Raw genomic sequence first — 19,121 nt, forward strand, 5'->3', positions numbered from 1 at the left:
GCCTGACTTCTATTGGCCGTGAGCTCCAGCAGAGCAGACTCTATAGGCCGGAGGCAGGATGAGTAAGACCACTCATGAAGACCGGACTCAAATCAATATGTATGTGTGTGTGTGTGTGTGTGTGTGTGAGTGTGTAATGTATGTATGCGTGTGCTTGTTTATGAAGGACAATCAAACAGTCCGTTCTCATTTCCATCAGTGGTCAGCTCACAGGCCCTGCTCTTAATCACCCATGCAGACACACCTCCGGTTCTAGGACAGCTTTGGCTCTGCTGATACCGGATACATTCACACACACGCACACACACGTACACACACACACAAGCAGAGCAGAGAGCCAGGATGAGTCACTACTGCCTACACAGGAAGCTCTATCTGAGAGGGAGGGGATGAACGTACGAGAGTGAGTGTGATGGTGTGGATAAAGCTCAGGGAGACAGAGTGTTTCTATGTGTGTTTGCATCCTTTATTCACATGCACGTGTTTTTGTGTTGGCACTATTGGGAATTAAACTGCGTACCTCAACTGATCCTGGATATGGGGTTAGCTGCACTATTTTGCGTAGTGGAAAGTGAAGAAGCTTTACACGAACAACCGATCGATATTTAAGTAATAAAACATTGGCAAATTGTGAAAAAAGTGAAAAACAAAGATAATGTAAGCAACTCTTAGCAGCCGTCTGCTTCACAACCTCATTTCTGTTTGTGCACATCCGGGTGTATACATGCACTGTTATTAGGTCGCGTGTGATAGGTACCTTGATGTGATGGTGAACCTTCCTGCTCGCCGTCCCCACCACTGTACAGTCGTCAGCTGCTGGGGAAGTCTTCAAAAGGCACAGACTGTGTCTGTGCTGTGAGCAGTGAGGACACTCGGGGGTCCAGGGGAGGCTGGTAATCCGATGCAGGGTGATTGGTCTTTTTGTGCAGCGCAGAGCGGAGTGAGTCAGGCCGGTGGATGGGGGCACATTGAGGGACGGTTGGCTACAACATCTCTGATCAGGCCCCGAGCCCCATGAGGGTCTGTCCGTGTGTCCATTAATGGTTCTGTCCCGGTCTGAGTTTGTCTTTCCCCTCAGGCCCCGCAGGGAAATTGGACTTTGCAGTCGGATGTTGGCCACGCGGGGGATGAAGTCCCTCAGGGTGGACGGCCCGTGGTGCGTCGGCGCTCCGGGATCCAGCTGTGCAAAATCAGAGTCGAGGCAAAGGTCCCTCTTTGAGGGCCGCATTCTTTGGGGCCGATCCTCCAGGGACGTCAGCGAATCGTTGCGCAGGCGACTGTATTTGGTGCGCTTCAGCATGCCTGGAGAAGATGAAACAGTAAAAAGTGACAATCAGATGTCCGGAAAAAGTGATTATTTTTAAATTGTACCGATCGTGTCTGTAAAGACTACAAAAGAGATGAGCTACCTGGGAAGAGTCCTGTCTGAGATTTGAACCTGGGTGAGGTTTGCGCTCTCATAATCAAGAAACTGCACGAAGAAGAGCACTAGGACACAGCAGAACCAAAATAGGAATTCACAGTTGTTACATTCAGAGATTTGATTCAATCCCATGGATGCAACGACAGATAGCCGAGAACAAGAGAGGCACGAAATGCAATAAGTTGATCATCTCAGTTCGATCCTCTGATCTTTGGGAAATGATCTAAGCGTCCGGGCGTCCCTCAGATTATTACCGTACGTTACAGTAGATTCAACTCACCAGCGTGGGACAGGGGAGTCCAGTGTGGTCCAAAGTCCAGTGTGCTCCGCTCTAGTCATGCCGAGTACAGTCCCACTATAGCGACCCGTACACTTTCTCCAGTCAGTTGCCAGGCTTCCAGCTCTGCCTCTACATCAACTTTCCTCCCCTCTGTCTCTTCTCTCTGAGGCACAGCGGAATTGTGCAGCTTTTATGAATGAACTTTTCTCTTTTTTGATTTTTTTATGAATGAGAGGCTCTCGCTCACTTCCTCTGTCTCTCTCTCTCTATGACGGTGCATGCAGATGAATGTGTGAATGGAGCGGAGGAGAGATTGACAGACGGCCCCTAAGGCTCTCACCCCCTCCCTCACCCATAAACTACCATCCAATCACAGGCGGGTAGGGTGACTCATGCTGTACACACACACACACACACACACACACACACACACACACACACACACACACACTTAATACACTGAGGCAGAGCCAATACAGTACATGAGTGCCTCACCTCAGAGATGCTGTTAAAGTGTGATATTAATACGCTTCCTTTGCCCCTAAAAATGTTTTCTCAGAATCTGAGAAAGTAAGGGGTTGACGTCTTTTGTGGAAAGTGACCTGATTTACACAATAATACATGCCATAGTGTAGCTCATGCTTTTGATATTCAAATGACCTGCATGGACACACAAGAGGAAGGGCACAGAACTAAAACATTTGCATTTCCCTTTGAGTCGAATCAGAGCCGACTAAAGAGTGCTTTACACGTTGCACTTATTACTGATTAAAAGATTGATATCTAAACAGAGAAGTGCAGATGAAGTACTTCCAGACTTCAGCCTGGAATAGAAGAATATATATTTCTGAATGCAGGATTTTTCTTCAAAACGAATAATTTAATTAGAGATCATTTGTCAACTGCATACGATATGATAATAAGCTGGATGTGACGACATGAAGAGAAGTCTTCCAAGTCTGGGTGCATGAAACAGCGTACGTCAGAGTTTTGTCCCTTCCTACTGGTGGTTTAGTGAAACTGCAATATTGGCCCAGAAACAATTATTTTGTAAATCAATTATCTGAAGACTAGTTTCTCGATTAAATTAAGCATAATTGTTTTTTCATGGAATATTGCAAAACTATTTAAAAAAGCAAAGTTTTCTTGGAATAGCTGGTTTTATCCAACAAAGAATCCATAATCAAAATAAATTAAATGTATATCCTATGCAACAAAGAAAAGCATTTTAAGACGTGGAAAGGGGAATATTTTTGAATTTCTCCTATTCCCCCCCCCCCTTTGCTACAATCTAATTGCTGGTAATGAACAGTGGATAGAAGACAAGTCAAACACTTTACTTAAACATTTTAATGATGTTAATCATCAGTTCATATAGGTTAAGAGCAATAACAGGATTATGAGAAACAGCCTATAACAATGTTGCTAATGGTGTACAGCCTGAAGGAGACGGTCTTAAATATCCATATAAAGACGAGGAACACGCTGAAAAAAGTACTTCATTGAACCGTTGTTTTGTTTTTTTTCACATTAGTTACAAGACCTTTTACCAGTACTGTATTTACATAGTGCAACGAAACACACTTGCTGTCAAGTAACTTAACTTCAAAAACACTTTGATGGACGTCATAGCAACCAAAAGCCGACACACAGCGTACTCGTTACCAAACTAGAAATACTTTCATGATCCCAAGTGTGATATTCGGGACGCACGTCGTCTCCCATCTCAAGGCTTCACATTGCATACCGCCCGGCATACTGCATTTAAACAGCCCGAATGCTCGTCGATGGGCTGAATGCTCTCCATCAAATCAACCATCTTCAAACTGTTAAAACTTATCAAATGGCTTTAAGAACTGGATGATTGTATTGGTTTTAATACAATCAAAAATCAAAAATCTCTTTTGTACACATGTATTTACAAAAGGTTTGTGCACGACTTGTGTGACTACTTCCAGGGCGACTCTCAGCTGTGGTGAACGCGGACTTTAGGCTGCTCTGTAAAATCTAGAGGAGCTTCTAAAAAGGTTCGAGCCATATCCGATACTTTGTCAACTTGGGTATTGTTCAACTTAATTAATCCCAGTAAACACTTGCTTGTCCTATTGGTTCATTTGATCTAAGTAGAATTTCTTTAAAAAGGAAATAGGAGGGAACACTGGTAAAACAATGACTTTCCAGTACCGAGATTATTTCATGTCATACATTACACAACTATGCTCTGCTATCTCACATCTCAATGTTAGATGTTGTGAGGTCATTACCAAGGAGACAGCTTGAGACCGCCCTCCCCATCAGAGAGCAACCACCACCAGAGGGAACAACGGGAACATTTCTCTTCTTTTTTTTTTCTGAAGCACAGACATCTTGGAACTCAAGACAATTCCAGTCAGAGGAAAACAACCAAAATAGTTTCACACAAGGCAGAATCAATATGACAAACCAATATATACTGTAATAGAACCACACAGACATGGTTATATACACAAAGCGTGTTTGGCTTCTTAGAAGTTAAAGTCATCTGAATCATCTGAACACAGAATGGGACACTTATTATTTGAACATTAAAATAACACACACACACACACACACACACACACACACACACACACACACACACACACACACACACACACACTGATGGCTGGGAGTGGTTTAGGTAGAAAGACATAACCCCCCTGACACTGTAATGCTCTGTGAAAAAAAAAAAAGAAGAAAAAAAAAGAAGCTAAATATCAACCAAGAAGTAATCAGGAAATGCATGTCTCTCATTCCCTCATGGAGCAAAAAACATTATTTACAGAGATAAAGCTAAAGAACACAGCAAAAATTAAATGCAAATGATGTGCTCGTAAACACATGCACACAAACACACGCACACAAAAATACTTGCAGTGCTGTAAACCTTCTGAGCTCGGTGTGAAATAAGATGGGAGCTGAAAGGTTCCAACCTTCCTTCTCTGTGAGCTACAGACAGCAGTGCACCATTTTAAGCACTTGCTCCCAGAAAACGTCCCCGACTCTAAACGAGTTCAGCCTCGGAGGAGGAAAGTCACACACACTTCCCTCTGAATTCAAGTGTAGCAGGTTATGGGCCGAAGGAGTGAGGGCGTCCTATTAAATTGCAAGACGAGTGTTGGGGTCGACGACTCTCCCTCAGACTGTGTTAGTTGTTGTTTGGTCTGCGACGCTGTGTGTTGGTAAGTTGGTCAGTTTCTCTGTAGTGTGTGAGTGTTGGTCAGTTGGTTGGATACCTGAGATTATGTGTGGCGTCAGGGGTTGGAGACAAAGGAGAGAAGCTGCTGGTTGCTGTGAAGAAGGATGTGAGAGCAACATAGGGAATGAGTATATGTGAGAGCAGAAGAGGGAGGAGGAGACATCAACCTGTGACCTTCTTAGCCTCCACTTGCTCTTTGCCCTCGGTCCTCGGCTCTGGGATATCCGCTGAATCAAGTTCCTCCTCTTCACTATGCCCTTTCTCCTCCTCCTCCTCCTCCTCATCTTCCTCCTCCTCCTCCTCTTCTTCTTCTGTACTCTCCTGGCTCTTTCCCAGCTGCAGGTTTTCCAGGGTCTTTGACACCCAGGATTCAATGCGGCTGCTGAGGGTAGGAACCTCCACAGAAATGGGCTCAGGAGTGTAGTCCTCCTCCTCCTCTTCCTCCTCCTCCGCCTCTTCCAGCATCCCGGGGACCAGGGTGGAAGTGGTGGAGGTGATGGAGGAGTTCAGCGGGCCCCTGCAGCTCCCATCCAGTGAGCCCGTCTCTGTGCTCTGCTGAGAGGCCAGCTCCAGCCGGTCGTCGACCCGGACCTCGTCTCTCTCCCCGGTACCCTGCGTCAGTGTCAGCGTCGGCGGCGCTGCTCTGACTGGCTGGGGAGCAGCGGCGCCAGGCGTGGCGGCTGCCACGGTGTCACCGTCTTTCTGGGTGGCTGTGGAAGGTGCAGGGCGACTCGGCTCAGCCTCTACAGGCTCCAGGGCATCTGAAGTCTCCACTATACTCCTCCAGTTGGTCTCTGCAGGAATTAATAGAGTCGTTATGCTCCATAACTGGGGCTTTTAATTAAGTAAAGGATATACATTTTTCCTCCACCACTAATTACAGAGAACCCTAAATAACTGACTGAAAATGAGACCGCTTACCGTACTCCTTTTCATTGACCTCTGAGATAGGCTCAGAGAAGATGGAGCAAAAGGAGATGGCAGATGCAGCAGAGTGGTTACGGGAGTGCCCCATGTGGTGAGGGACTTTCTTGTCATTCTTCTGAGCCTCCTCGGCCTGTTCCTGCTCCAGAGCCGACACCATGTCCTTGTAGGCCTTCCTAGCCTCTTCTGTCAGAGACACCAGGCGGTCGAAGAGACTCTGAAGGAGGTTTAACCAAGTTAGTGAGAGGCAAAAAAAAAACTAAATGCTCAGAGATGACCACTACTGACCTACAGTCAAAAGGGTTTTAGTGGATGAGATTGACTCACCTCAGCTCCAGAATAGTTGAAAATGCCAACCACACTAACAGGCACTAGTTTGTTGACACAGCGTCCAAGAGCTTTTCTGCCCAAAGCAAACACAAACGGGATCTCCTGATCCCGCGCCATGGCAATTACATTGTATAGAGCTTCATCCAAACCACCTGCAACATAGTAAACAATAAGTGACTCAAAGTTTAAAATGCTGCCTGAATACAGCGGGGTACTGCGATACTTTTATTGAATGGGTATACAGTGAAACACTGAAATATGGAGAGAATGAGAAAGAGGGTCTGAGCTCCGACAGTGATCAAGAAATAGGAGCCCACATATAAATGGAGCCTATTAAAATACCCTACACACACACACACACACACACACCGCACCATGCATGCCTGTGTGTGTGTGTATGTGTGTGTTACAACATTATTTACCTTTGGCTTGGATCTTCTCACAGTTGGGAGATATGATGACACACTTAATCTTATTCAACTTCATGTGCTTGGTGACCTCTCTGAGACCCATGACCAGGCGGCGTTTGGATTTGGCCTTGGTGGGATCCTTCTGGTAGACCCGCTCCTGGAAGCGAACCAGTTCCTGTAACAGCATGGTCACGCTCTCGTCGATCTCCTTACTCAGCACTTGGTTACAGTACCTGCAGAAAAGAATAGAGGTTACAGATGTTCAAAACAGTCCAAATAATGCTGCAAAATGTTATTTGAACAAATGTTATTTGACCAAAGTGACATCTTTGAATTGTGAAGATACGATGCAGTTGACCGAATAGATATGGTTTTAGAGTGTTGGTCCAACAAAACCAGGAATTAGATGGTGTCAATTTGGGATTTAGAAAACTGTGATGGCATCTTCTACTATTCTAAAAACCATAAACTGTCTATGATGAAAATAAACATTGAAGCCCTATGTGGCTTTCATCTTTGTTGCTTTGAATAACTCAAAGTGTTGATTAAGTTTACATCATCCTGCTTCATAGCTATCTGACCAGAGCCATAAAACAGCATGCATACTCCCAGGAGCTTTATGGTTTGGTGAAATATCTATCGGAAGATCGACGTAGTGTGGCCTGAGGAGCAAGCGTCCTGGAAGTCAGAGCCGAGGGGCGGAGCTTGGCTCCAGATGCCTTTTGGAAGCTTTAAATGCTAAATCTGTTTGAGAAGGGTGGGCTGGGACAATAGGCCTACAGCAGGGACAAAGCTGTGTTTGTGACCACTGGCATACATCTTTGCTAAGAAGGGACAATATGCTTGGCATCTGTGCCATACTCTACAATTCATTATTGTACAGTTCCGCCTTTATAAACACCCGAAAACTTCCAGAGTAGTCTTCTCACAGCCACGGCTCTGGTCTCGGAGTGGGAGAAGCATTTGCTTTGCTCACCAGTTTTTGTGCATTTTTGAGACATTTCAATGCAAGGGATTCCCACATAAGGTCGACCCTGTTCAATATTCTGTTTCTCGCTCCATTCGAGTACGTCTACTTACTCTCTAAAACGCCGGCTGTGGATCTTCGTGATGGCGTTTGAGGCCATGGGACTCCCGATGCCAGAGCTGGCAGGGGAACCCTGGGACACGGGGGTGATGCTATACGGAGAGTTCTGACTGGCCGGGGAAAGGGAAGCATCGCTGGGCATACTCAGACCATTGTCTGTGGTACAAAGACACAAATGAACAATGAAAAGGGGCATCATGGATTTAACAAAAAACGGGTATACATCTGAAAAGTTTTCACTTCTTAATAATGATTGACCCTCACCTTCTTGGGAGGCAGGCTCTCGTGCAAGATCATCAGTAAAATGTAAACTCTCCTCCCCATGCTCCTCCTGGCCTGAAGACTCCTGTTCCACACTCGTCTTCCCTTTCTTCCCTTCACGTTCCTTCAAGATGATCTATCGAAACAAAGAACAAAAATATAAACGTTTTTTTTAAAAAGGCATTAAAAAGATTTGCATGGTCAAAAAGATGTCCACTCCTTTTACCAATCTTTCTCCCACCTCTCCTAAATGATTAACTTAAATTATGAACCTTCTTCAGGGCTGTGGGCCGCTTCACTTTGGGGATCTCTCTCTCCTTCCCTCTCTTGATACGAGGTGCGGTGGAATCCAGGGAATTGTGTGGGGCCGAGTATGGCTGCTGATGACCCTTCAACATGGACGGCAGGCTGACCAAGCCTGAAGCGTGGAATGGAGTAGTTGTTCCAACTGGAGAGGAGGACAACAACGTTAGGATACAAGCAGAATGAGTAGGAGTACATGCAAGCTAAAACAAAATTAGGAGCATGTGTTTTGCGAGTTAACAAAATGCAAAAAAAAGCAACAAAAAGTATCGAATATCTGCAGTATTAACCAAAAACACAGCAAAACTACACAATGGGGCACCTAAAAACACTGAATGAGAGACTAAATAGGATATTTGCTCAACAATGATACATATTTGAACCCAATATTATCATGTACTGCTGGTTTATTTTCTCACATCACTTGTTGATGTCTGACTGAGTGAATGAATACCTGTAAATGACAGTGGCTTCGTATTGTTGAGTTGTCTGGCCTTCATAGCCTGCTGGTGCTTCTCCAACGCTGCCAGCATATCTCCCAGGTCCAGCTCCACAGAGGTCTTGCTCTTCTTCCCCGCTGCTTTGGTGAATGCTTCCTGTAGGGCGCGGAAAGAAAAAGGCAGAAAAGGGTCACACCGATGATCAGAATGTCCAGAACATAAGCCGGGCAGTGGTGAGGACAAGAAATTATGAAACAAGCCATGACATTCAGAACTCTCATTTAATGGCATGTTCATACCTGTAATTTCTTCTGTTCCATGCTGATTTCAGAGTACTCCTGTGCAGTGGCCAGAGCAGCAGCCAGAGCCTTCTTCCTCTGGCTCTTGGCCCTCTTGGGAACAGAGGTGGTAATGGGGATGGGTGTCTGCACAATGTTGATCGGGGAGTTTTCTGGCAGGTTATCCAGCTGTGATGCGTGGAGACACAAATAAGTATTCAGTAGAGTCAGATATTTGGCTGCATAGATACACAAACACAGACACACATTCTGCAAATATCAATGGGTCTGTTAAATGATGTCTATGATATCAACTCAGATGTGGATGTTTTCATAAAGATGGCAGCCTTCTTGCACAGTGAAACAATTGACGTCGTTTATCTTTACATGGTCGCCAAATATGTTTCCGATATGAATGGAATACAATCACGGATCTGTTTGAGATTAAAACATCTTTAATTAACAATAAAATAAAGGTCCCTTCTTCAGCCTATGCGTGAGTTGTTGAATGCAACCTGTGCCTCTTCTGCAGGTTTGCAATGTTTCCAAATCACATCGCAAAGTATCACAACATGTCAGTTCCATTGTGTACAATGCTGCATGATGTTTACATTGAATTGTAAACAAAGCAAAACGCCCAGAGCACCACACACAGACTTTGCTACTAACTTAAAACACTGTACACAGAATAAAGCTACCAGGAGGAGCCATCAAGACAAGATCAGTAACGCTTCATGCTGCTTCCAAGCGTCTCCCGGTTCAAGGCTAAATAAAATGCTACTAAACTCAAAGAGCGCGTGACCGTGGAAAATACAACGCTTCTGGATAAAGAAGGCAATGTGGTCAGCTGACAATAATGAACCAAAACACAAATCAAAAGGAAAATATGACAACGCCAATCTTGCGTAGGAAATGAGGACGCCATCATTTACCCAAATTCGCTGCCATTAGAAAACATACTTTTCCAATTTATTACTTGAAAAACAAATGAACAAAATCAAACATGTTATTTTAGTCCTGCAAACAGTGAGCACATCATAGCCCTCAATAGACGACTGTAATCAGAAAGCAACTTCCCCTTACCAGGTGTTTGGGAAGTTTAGGTTGCGCGTGTGTCTGGGCTGAAGTAGATTCTGGTTTGGTGCTGCGTTGGGCCGCCCCCCCTCTCGCCAGATCTGGGAATTCATCTTCATCCTGACAAACATGTACCAACAAAAAAACATTTTCGTACAACTGCCTTAAACAGATCTTATAATGAGTGTGATGGCGACAGTGCCGCGCTGATAATTCATCACAATGAAATTCACAGGAAGCCCTCTCTCACCTCAAAGTAGAGGGGCTCTGGGGAGACCTCATTACCAGTGACCGCTGCTGGCTGCAGCCTTTGGTCTGACTGGCTGGGCGGCACACGTCCTGGATAGCCACTGTGGAAATCCTGAAGGGCAGAGAGACGGTAATCAATTATCCTATTAACGCAACACTGAAAACGTTGTTTACGGACTCATATGGATAAAGCGTGCTTAATATCATATTAAACTGAATATCGTAACAGGACATTTTAAGACATCACCTTGGACTTTAAGAAACTGGGATGGACATTATTCACATTTTATAACTGTCAAGTGAGGGAAACATTGTAGAAAAGGAGACAAGGGTGAACATTCAAACTAATACAAGTGGCTCTGCATCACTGTTGGTAATATTCTTCTTGCTCATGAAATGTTCCCTAATGACTCATAATTGTAACACTACATACGCCAAGTATTTCCCTGTTGAGTCAGCGTGTTACCAGATAATTACATGAACCAGCCGCCCTCATTTCAGCCAATTAGGATTGATAATGTCGCACATCACCATTTTTATGAAGCCAACATTAGAATAAGAAAATGTTGATACCAGCTGTCTTACACCTGAGCTTTTCTGATCACCTTCTATGAAGCTTAAGTGCAACTCACAGGACAGAGCCTTTACGCCAAAGTTAACAGCATTTTACCTATTCTCATAACTAAATATTAGAGCCGTTGCCCAGACGTGTCGCTCCACTGTACCTGTGAGAAGTTTCTCTGTTCAGGATTCTTCCTCTGGTCCGCTCTGTGAAACTGGCCGTTCCTGTCCCCCCAGGACTTTGGGGTGGCCTGAGATGCTACATTTACCCAGGTACCTGCTAGTGAATAGAAGGTAAAAGAAAAATCTCAATTCCTTGGTGATATATTATATACAGGCTGCATAAGATATTTGACTATGAAAGCGTGGTGTGAGGATCTTCACAACATACCTGTCATTACACCAGCCTCGACTCCCTGTGCAACACAGAAAATGTGGAGAGGGTAGAGAAAAAGAGACATGTTGAGACATCTAGTGCGTGTTAAATGTACTAAAAACACAGAGCTGCAGGACTACGTTAAGCCGCTCCCATTGGTCTCGCCGCATTGCTGTTACACAAGTCCTGTGTGCTGTTACATGTCCCAGTTGTTCTCTCTGGTATCCAGTAAACATGATCTCTACCACTGGTTCAAAAAACTGGAGTACACTCCACTTAAACATTGAACTTAAATGTGAGTTCAGCCACAATCTGTCAAGTGTCCAAAAATAATAACCTACATGCAATTACAAATGCCCTTCTATGTATTGCATTTTCATTTTCATTTCTGTTCCTTCAGTCCTTAGACCTGCTAAGTCGCTGTTTGATACCTTAACAGCCTGCCATCACCAGCCTATTTAAATGATGTTATTTACTACTTAAGAACATTCAACTGCTTACTTCCTACCTGCATAACTATCTTTATTTTACACTTCACATGTTTACAATACCTTTAAAACCTCACCGACAGCCGAAACAGGAATCAATTATCAGTAGAATTATTATCAGATTATGAGTTAAAACAACTGCTATAGTCCAGTGTCTGTTGGGCCCGGAGCTGCTGGTAAGTAGCCAACTTACTGTGGGTGCTGCTGTATTCTCTGCAGTTCTTTGCGCTGCGCCTGCAGCCTGGTTGTGTTTGGGGCTGCAGTAGCCGCTGTCGCTGTCTATATCGGCCTCACTGGCGCCCTGCTCGTTGAAGTTTTCGGCCGGATGGGACGCCCGTCTTCTCTTTGTCTTGTTCTTCCACAGCAGGGGACTAGCCTGCTCTGCAGCGCATCTCCCTGACACTTCACCTGGGAAATCTGAGAACAAAGTACAATGTGTTATGACGTGGAATTAAATTGCTGCCATTGTTAACATACAAGTGTTAAAAAAGAAAGAAGGAAAGGCAATTAATAAAAAAAGGTATATGAAGCAGTGGAGACTTAACCACAAACTTGAACTGAGTTTACTTCGTAGGATGTTATTTAGGTTATATACGATTGAGTTATCGGGCTCATGAGCTTTTGCAAGAACTGAGACATCACTGCTGACATGAGCTGCACACGTGGAAACCTTTACGACTGGAAACTCTGCATTCCAGTTCTTTCAGAAGTTAAGAGACACGCATCATCAGCATCAACCTGTACAACTGGCCAGCAGACTTACTGGCATTGTGTCCTGCTCTCTGTCTGACAGGAAAGATTTATGTTCACAGGAAAGGTGCACAACTTTAACAAAGTCTGGAATGTTGATCACACCGTCTTCAGTCGTTGTGAAACTACCGCTTATTTGTTGTCCAAGGACAGGATGGAGCCTTTGCAACTAAATTAACTGCATTGTATCTATTCTCATTTCTTAAACCCATCGTTGTTCCCCTGACATACAGAAATCCTTTACTTAGTGTCCAGTGAGAGAAGATTCCTCTGGTCTGCTCTTTTATTAAGCCCCAGCCTACGACTATGGCCATACACTGCTACAACTAAAATGCTTCTAATCTTTAGTTGTTTGATATTGTAATTATTATTATTATAATAAAAAACCTCTGCCTGGTAGGATGTAGTTATAGCGTTGACTATTGCCGCAGTATTCTTACCAGTCTGCTGTGCTGCATCCACCAGCATGACCATCTTGGTCCGACCATCAGGCCCCAAAGTGCACACTTCCTTCTGCACAGCTACACTCCTGGTTGGAGGCCGACGACCCCTTAGAGGTTGGCACACGCCCAACTGTTGCTGCAGGAGAGCGAAAAAGAGGCAGGGCATGCTCACTAAATAGATTATGGATGTGGACGGACACTTTTTAACAACGTCACAATAAGGCTGTTCTGTACCTTTGGGAGAACATTAGGACGCACCATGCCTCTCCCCCTCTGACTGGCCATCCCATACGCTGGCCCCAGAGGCAGTGGTCTTTCACTGACATCTGCTGAGACAGGGTTGACCACTCCAGCTTGCACAGGATTTGCATAAGAGCCAGGGAAGGGTTGGTAGAAGCCCATCACCGGAGGGCATGGAGCAGGCATAATCTGGTAGTAGGTGTAGTCATTGGAGACGGGAGGTTGGGGTGAAGACATGATGGGGTAGGCCAGGTATGAACCACCGGGGCTGGGGTTAGGCTGCTGCCAGCGCAGCTCCCCTCCATTATACATAGGATGTTGTCTGTGAAGGAGCAGAGGGGTACACATGTTAAATTACTTTCATCTATTTTAGTGATTTTATTTCATGGTTGATAACTGCATTTTCACAATTTATGGCAGCTGGGGATTGAGGAGCTGACCAAATAAAAAATGTCCTGACATTATCAACTGAATGTCACTGCCCCTGAATGGATATGAAACAAAATATCACAGAACACTCCAATAAACGTTATATATGAAACCATAAAAGAAAGGTTGTGATGGAAGTTAAATTGTCTTTACATATCCATTTAGTTGTGTAAGTGTTATTTTTTTCCCACATGTATTTATTCACGGTGTGTGCAATGCTCTCTGTTTGCAGGAATGAGCTGATCACAGTCACACCTGTGAGTCCAACAACAGTCTGATGTGCTGGCCACTGAGCAACTCTACTGGAGCAGTTGGGGTTAGAGGCCTTGCTAAAGGGCACTTCAGTGGTGGAAATGAGGGAGGGGCAGGCATATTTATCCTGCCGGTATGGTGGATTGAACCGCTGACGATCCGGTCTCGAGCTCCTACAGCCACGGGTTATTCTATTGTAGATCTAGTTTAGACTAAGTGTGCATCTTTGTTGTGTGAGAAATAACAGATATTAAAAAGAAACTAAATTAACTCTGTACTAGCAGACACTCAATACTGAGAAATCCACATATTCAGTTTAAATAAACAGGATTGGAACATCCTGAGGCAACGACAGCATTGTATAAAGTGTTTTCCTTTTCCTTGTGCTAAATATTTATCATTTCTCAAAACATGCAACAGTGTTGGGGAGATGCATTAAAGTGCGTTCCACAAAAAAAACTTGAAGCCCCTTTAGCAAGAGAGGACTGACGCTCCCCGGATTAACATCTGTGAAGCTGCAGTGATGTGCACGATCGCTGGTTTGGGTGTAAACATGGTATGCAGAAATGTTGATAAGGATCCAGATGATATTTTCACAGCCAGCCTACTATAGCGGGCATTTCCTCGCATTCAAATATGGGGGGGGGGAAGGAAACAGAGGAACGGATGTGTGCAAGGATACAGCAGATCACTCGGGACAAAGGAGCCACTGGAAACACAGATTGTGGTTCCAAGTAAACTCTAACTCTGGGAAGGTTTCCATTCATAATTAAGAAGTCTTAAACTACTGCACAATAGCCATAACTCAATACACTAAGGATCTGATTATGGACACAGTGTTTTCCTATTAATAATAAAGTAAATGGTGCATTGAATAAGTGGAAAAGAGAGCAGATTGTTTTTTTTGGCCGGTTCAAAATAGAGACACTAGACTTTAGAACAATACCACAAAGAATGCCAATATTTCTTCCAATGTAGACCGCATCGGCAAAATCATGACATGAACCAGAACCACTGGAGCCATTCGCTTACCGTTAAATGGGACTGAAACCAATAGTTTTTTTTCCCCACCATTCCAAAATCTACCCCCACTAAGAAAGAGGCCGTACCTGTTGGGTTGATTCTCCTGGACGAAAGGGTAGCAGGTGATGAGGTAGCTGGGTATGGGAGTGGTTTCCACCCCTCCACCGCCTCCTCCGATACCTCCGCCACCTCCCCCTCCGCCTGCATCTCCAGAAAGACTCATGCTGACTATCGATCCTTCAAGACCGTTCTTCTGTGGGATGAACGGTTCCACTTCGGCTGAAAGCTTCACATCCTGCACGAAAGACAAAATGAACAGCCGTTACCGTCTGAAGGAAATGAATGACTATGTGGTTGATTTCAGCAAGAAGACGGTCCACGCCAAAGAGCATAGTTCTGTTCCTCAAATAAAAGTTGCTCAATGGATCACCACATTGTCCGCTTGTATTTGATCAAACCCACTATGTTTTGCCTTCTCCGTCGCTACACGATGCAACAGATCATATTGTTATTGTTGTTTCCATCACGCACATCAAATGGGATGGTTCTAGAGTGAAAGCAACAATTCATATCAGAATAGAAATAACTCCACCTCCATTCTTCCAGAAATGTACTTTACAGTTTGGGTAAGTTTAGTGAGCGCTCTCAAATGTCAACTTTTAAAAGAATTTCAAAACTACAATTGTAAGAGAAGATCTATGCACTTGCATTTTTAAAGTTATTGACTTAAGTACTGAATGTCTTGACAGACAAAGAGCTGTAGAGACTCTATTGATCAACCTCATACTGTTCTAGTTAGTTTACAATCCTGCGTGTCTACCACAAACAATAAACAAGGTGTGAGTTCCTTTCTTAGATCAAAGATGACATGACTCACAAATGCCAGAAGATCTAATCAAAGTACAAGCTATTTTTGTACATGTATTTATATTTAATCCAATGTGACTCACATAAACGATGACAAGCTTCTTGTCAAAATGGCTGACGATGAGGTGAGTCTGTGTACCTCAAAGCCAAGAACAAGTTTATAGTTGGTTTTCGGAAACATTTAATTTCACAATGGCTAAAAAACATTGGATATAGATATTAAGGGAAAGCTGGTGGTTGAGGCCTTAAATGCCATGTTGTTGAGTCACTCAAAGCCTTAATGACACCAAGGTACAAACACCACACTCACCAAAGTTACAAGACACCACCTGTAGATCATTTATGACAAATTAAGGACATAACGTAACTTGTGTTACATTTAGAGCTTTAACAGACTTCGACTGAATGCCACAGTTCCTGGGTACAACTTACCACAAGATATACATACAATCAAAAGGCCACAAAGAAAATCAACCCATAGAACAATTTGGTTTAAAAGAAATTGACATATTTGTGGCAGGCAAAGTCACAATAATGTCCTACTCGATGACGTCTTCTTTTAGTCAGTCTGGTTTTATGGGCGACCATATTTATGACCCAAAAACAGGGTCAACGGTGAGATTATTGTGCTTGGAAATGGTATAACAGGACACAGAAAGGCCAAAGTTTAGACGTGGGGCATTTGAAGGCAGGTATGGGACTGAAACACTTTAATGTGCAGTTCCATCCTACATGTAAAAGCAACAGGGCAATGTGTTGCATATTGTATTACAATGAAGTGATCCTTAATTAAGTCATGTGTAAATGTTTATCAGAAATGATAAATCATGTCAATATTATTCAAATGTTTCGATTTCCTTACATGCATGTCATTGAAAATGAGCAACTCACAAACACTGGGACGAAACTAAAACAATATTTAGCTTACAGTGATTTGTCAATATGTCAAGGAGTTATAGCTAGAATGCCATAACATTATACATTTTAAGTAATGATTGAAATATAATTTTCTCAGGACAAGAAGGGCAGTTATGTTATTTTCTCTCTAACGTTTTCCAGTCGTCATGGAACACCTTTCACACCTCATCGTGGTCCTCATTTGACACGGTGGTGCCGTTGGTCTAACCCGAGGAGGCAGCTCTGTGCCAGAGGTCCCATTCAAATATTTGGCTTTTTTGCAAAGGATGAGGAGAGGTGACAGGGTTTAGAGTACAAAGGCTCCCCCTGACTTCTCTGAAACAGTGGTCGGGGTGCCTGAATAGAGTCATCAGTGTGGCCAGTGGATGTCACACAGACAGCTATTGTCTCCCACTGCTACTGTCCGTGGGTGGTTCTCTCACTTTTCCTTAGCTTATCTATGGAACCCATTCGATCTATGGTGAATGGAGCCTGGTCTACCAGTTCACCAAAGAAGACCAAACTACAGTTGTCATGAAAGATGTCTACAAACCTCCAGGTAGCAGCAGCCTCCGTGCCCAGGCTGACACAGATGCAAGGGGTTTGGGACTAGAGTAGTTGGTCTGAACCTGTATGGTGGTACAGCACAGCTGATGGGGCGTTGCTATAAGATTAAGTTTGACAGGATAAGGTAGGGACAGCACTACAGGATGAGCTAATTATACAGCAAGCCACAGCATGGAGGCCTCATGTGCACTGATGGTGAATCTTGAATTATCTACACTAGCAGAAAAATCCAACTGTAAAAAAAAAAAAGTTGTGAAAGAAAACAAGAGCTGGTCAGAGGATCCATCTCTTGAATCAACCATGTGTGTCTTTGTCGTATCTGAGTGTTAGGAAGAGGGCGAGTGAGAATGGCTGCGATTGTGGAAAGGGAAATGAGGTCAGACCCAGATGTGCATTGGTTGGGGATGACAGATCTCGGATTGATTAGGCTGGAGGGGAGGGGAGGGGGGGGTACTGATCTCATAAACCTCTGTTTGTGTGAGCACTTACAAGTTATGCTCAAACACGCAGCGTCTGTTTCTGTATTGAAAGCCGGATGGGCTGAGCAAACGCATAACTACTTCTTTTTTTAAAGGGGGGATTTCACATTAGTGACGAATGTCACAACACTTTCAGGTTACAAGATAACCCGAAACATGTCAGCTGTGATGTCAGCCAGAATACATAAATAGAGTCAACGCGAACCGGTTATTCTGAAAGCATCGACGATGCGCCTCGGGACACAAAACCCGACCAAACTGAACTGTCCGCATTGCAAACGGTCAGAAGAATGTCACGCATGCAGAAGAACCAGATTCTCCTCTGATGAAGACCCACGAAACCAGTCTGCCTCTCACGACAACAACAAAGCTCTCCTGCACACGTTACCGAAACCTTTACGTCACGTCTTACGTTACCTCTCCAGAAAGTGGGTACCAAAACAATAAGCTGCAGCTATCTTGTCAAAAAAATAAATAAAAAATACTGCCGGCTGTAACGTCATCTGTCGATCCTGCTTTAAAACGCACCGTCAAATGACAGAGGAAATGTAGCTTTAAGGCTAACTAGCTGGCCAAGCTAACTCTTAACACAACACTGTCTTTCATAGATTAGCTACCTCGTAGAATTATAGCCATGGAAATGAATCTGAATAATTGTTGGGTGTAAAAGTAAGAAAAGACACGCGATTTGTGACAGAAGACGAGCTGCGCACGTCGTTTTTTTCGGAATAAGCCGCAGTTACCGTTGATTGTTTTAACGTTAGCATGCTAGCCGAAGGGGATAACTGTGACACAACACCAGCCGTTAAACCATTTGTTTGTACGTCAATTACGCAAAAAGATCATTTAAGACACAACTTATCACTGTTTTTTATAATTACATTAACGGGACAGCTGCTTTTAATAATATCGTTGAGCAAAAAAAGTGCGATATCGGGCCTCGGCAGCATTAAATAATCGTGTCTCTTCTTCCACAGGCTAACGCTTTAAAGCCAAATCTCTCCAAACAAACCCCCAGATAATGTTGAATTAAAATGACACGTTACCTTATTGTCACTAGCGTCCATGTCAGTCACCGACACCGCGACAGACTGTCATTGACCAAGAATTGGACGTCAGGATGTGGGCCTTTTTATTCTCTTCATAGTGAATAATAATAATCAGTGAAGGCTTAAAGAGGGACTCACACCCAGTTTCTACAAAACCGCTAACTGCACCCCCAAAGCCAGCGCCGACTGTTGCTGCGTCAGCTGGTTGCGCGCTCCAGACTAGCTCGAGGCTCCGGGTCGCTGCTGAGTGTAGAAATGGGAGTCACCTGGAACGGAAACCGTCGAGGCTCAAAACGCGTTTCACTGGCTGTTAAACGCACAGTGTCACGAGTGCAAAGGAAGATGTCTTCAAAGAATTCAAATGGAAATGAAAGAAAGATGTCTTTGTATCTCATTTGTGACAGTGAAAAACAGTTTTATTTTA

At 44.0% G+C, this 19,121-nt stretch overlaps 2 protein-coding genes across 2 annotated transcripts in view; both read right to left on the reverse strand.

The window, feature by feature from the left end:
- LOC117747334 (SHC-transforming protein 4-like) overlaps positions 1-2,055 on the reverse strand; it is an 11,596-nt gene extending 9,541 nt beyond the window's left edge. The window contains exons 1-3 of the mRNA XM_034556553.1: positions 1,704-2,055; positions 1,410-1,488; positions 758-1,302 (exon numbers count right to left, since the gene is read on the reverse strand). Coding sequence (XP_034412444.1) covers positions 758-1,302; positions 1,410-1,461 — 597 coding nt within the window. The 5' untranslated portion in view covers positions 1,462-1,488; positions 1,704-2,055. The remainder of the gene's footprint in view (positions 1-757; positions 1,303-1,409; positions 1,489-1,703) is intronic.
- A 1,138-nt stretch (positions 2,056-3,193) lies between these two features.
- On the reverse strand, positions 3,194-18,972 carry secisbp2l (SECIS binding protein 2-like). Its single transcript, XM_034561781.1, has 18 exons — positions 18,695-18,972; positions 14,925-15,133; positions 13,129-13,456; positions 12,892-13,030; positions 11,895-12,118; positions 11,229-11,253; positions 11,002-11,117; positions 10,278-10,388; positions 10,037-10,147; positions 8,975-9,142; positions 8,690-8,831; positions 8,205-8,380; positions 7,936-8,068; positions 7,665-7,827; positions 6,597-6,817; positions 6,172-6,326; positions 5,842-6,061; positions 3,194-5,714 (listed from the first exon to the last, which is right to left on the reverse strand). Exons 1-18 carry the CDS (start codon positions 18,713-18,715, stop codon positions 5,083-5,085), a joined length of 3,294 nt encoding a protein of 1,097 aa, XP_034417672.1. The 5' UTR covers positions 18,716-18,972; the 3' UTR covers positions 3,194-5,082.
- Positions 18,973-19,121: the final 149 nt, after the last annotated feature.

The sequence above is a fragment of the Cyclopterus lumpus genome, chromosome 3, assembly GCF_009769545.1.
Source record: "Cyclopterus lumpus isolate fCycLum1 chromosome 3, fCycLum1.pri, whole genome shotgun sequence".
NCBI classification, from domain to species: Eukaryota; Metazoa; Chordata; class Actinopteri; order Perciformes; family Cyclopteridae; genus Cyclopterus; species Cyclopterus lumpus.

What these genes read in the sequence shown, in the direction of transcription:
- secisbp2l (XM_034561781.1), bottom strand. Translation starts at nt 18,715, where the DNA reads ATGGACGCTAGTGACAATAAG. An exon ending in CAGGAGAATCAACCCAACAG is followed by an intron (nt 13,457 to 14,924) that starts GTACGGCCTCTT and finishes GCTCCTTCACAG; the next exon opens with ACAACATCCTATGTATAATG. An exon ending in AACAGAGAAACTTCTCACAG is followed by an intron (nt 10,389 to 11,001) that starts GTACAGTGGAGC and finishes TCTGCCCTTCAG; the next exon opens with GATTTCCACAGTGGCTATCC.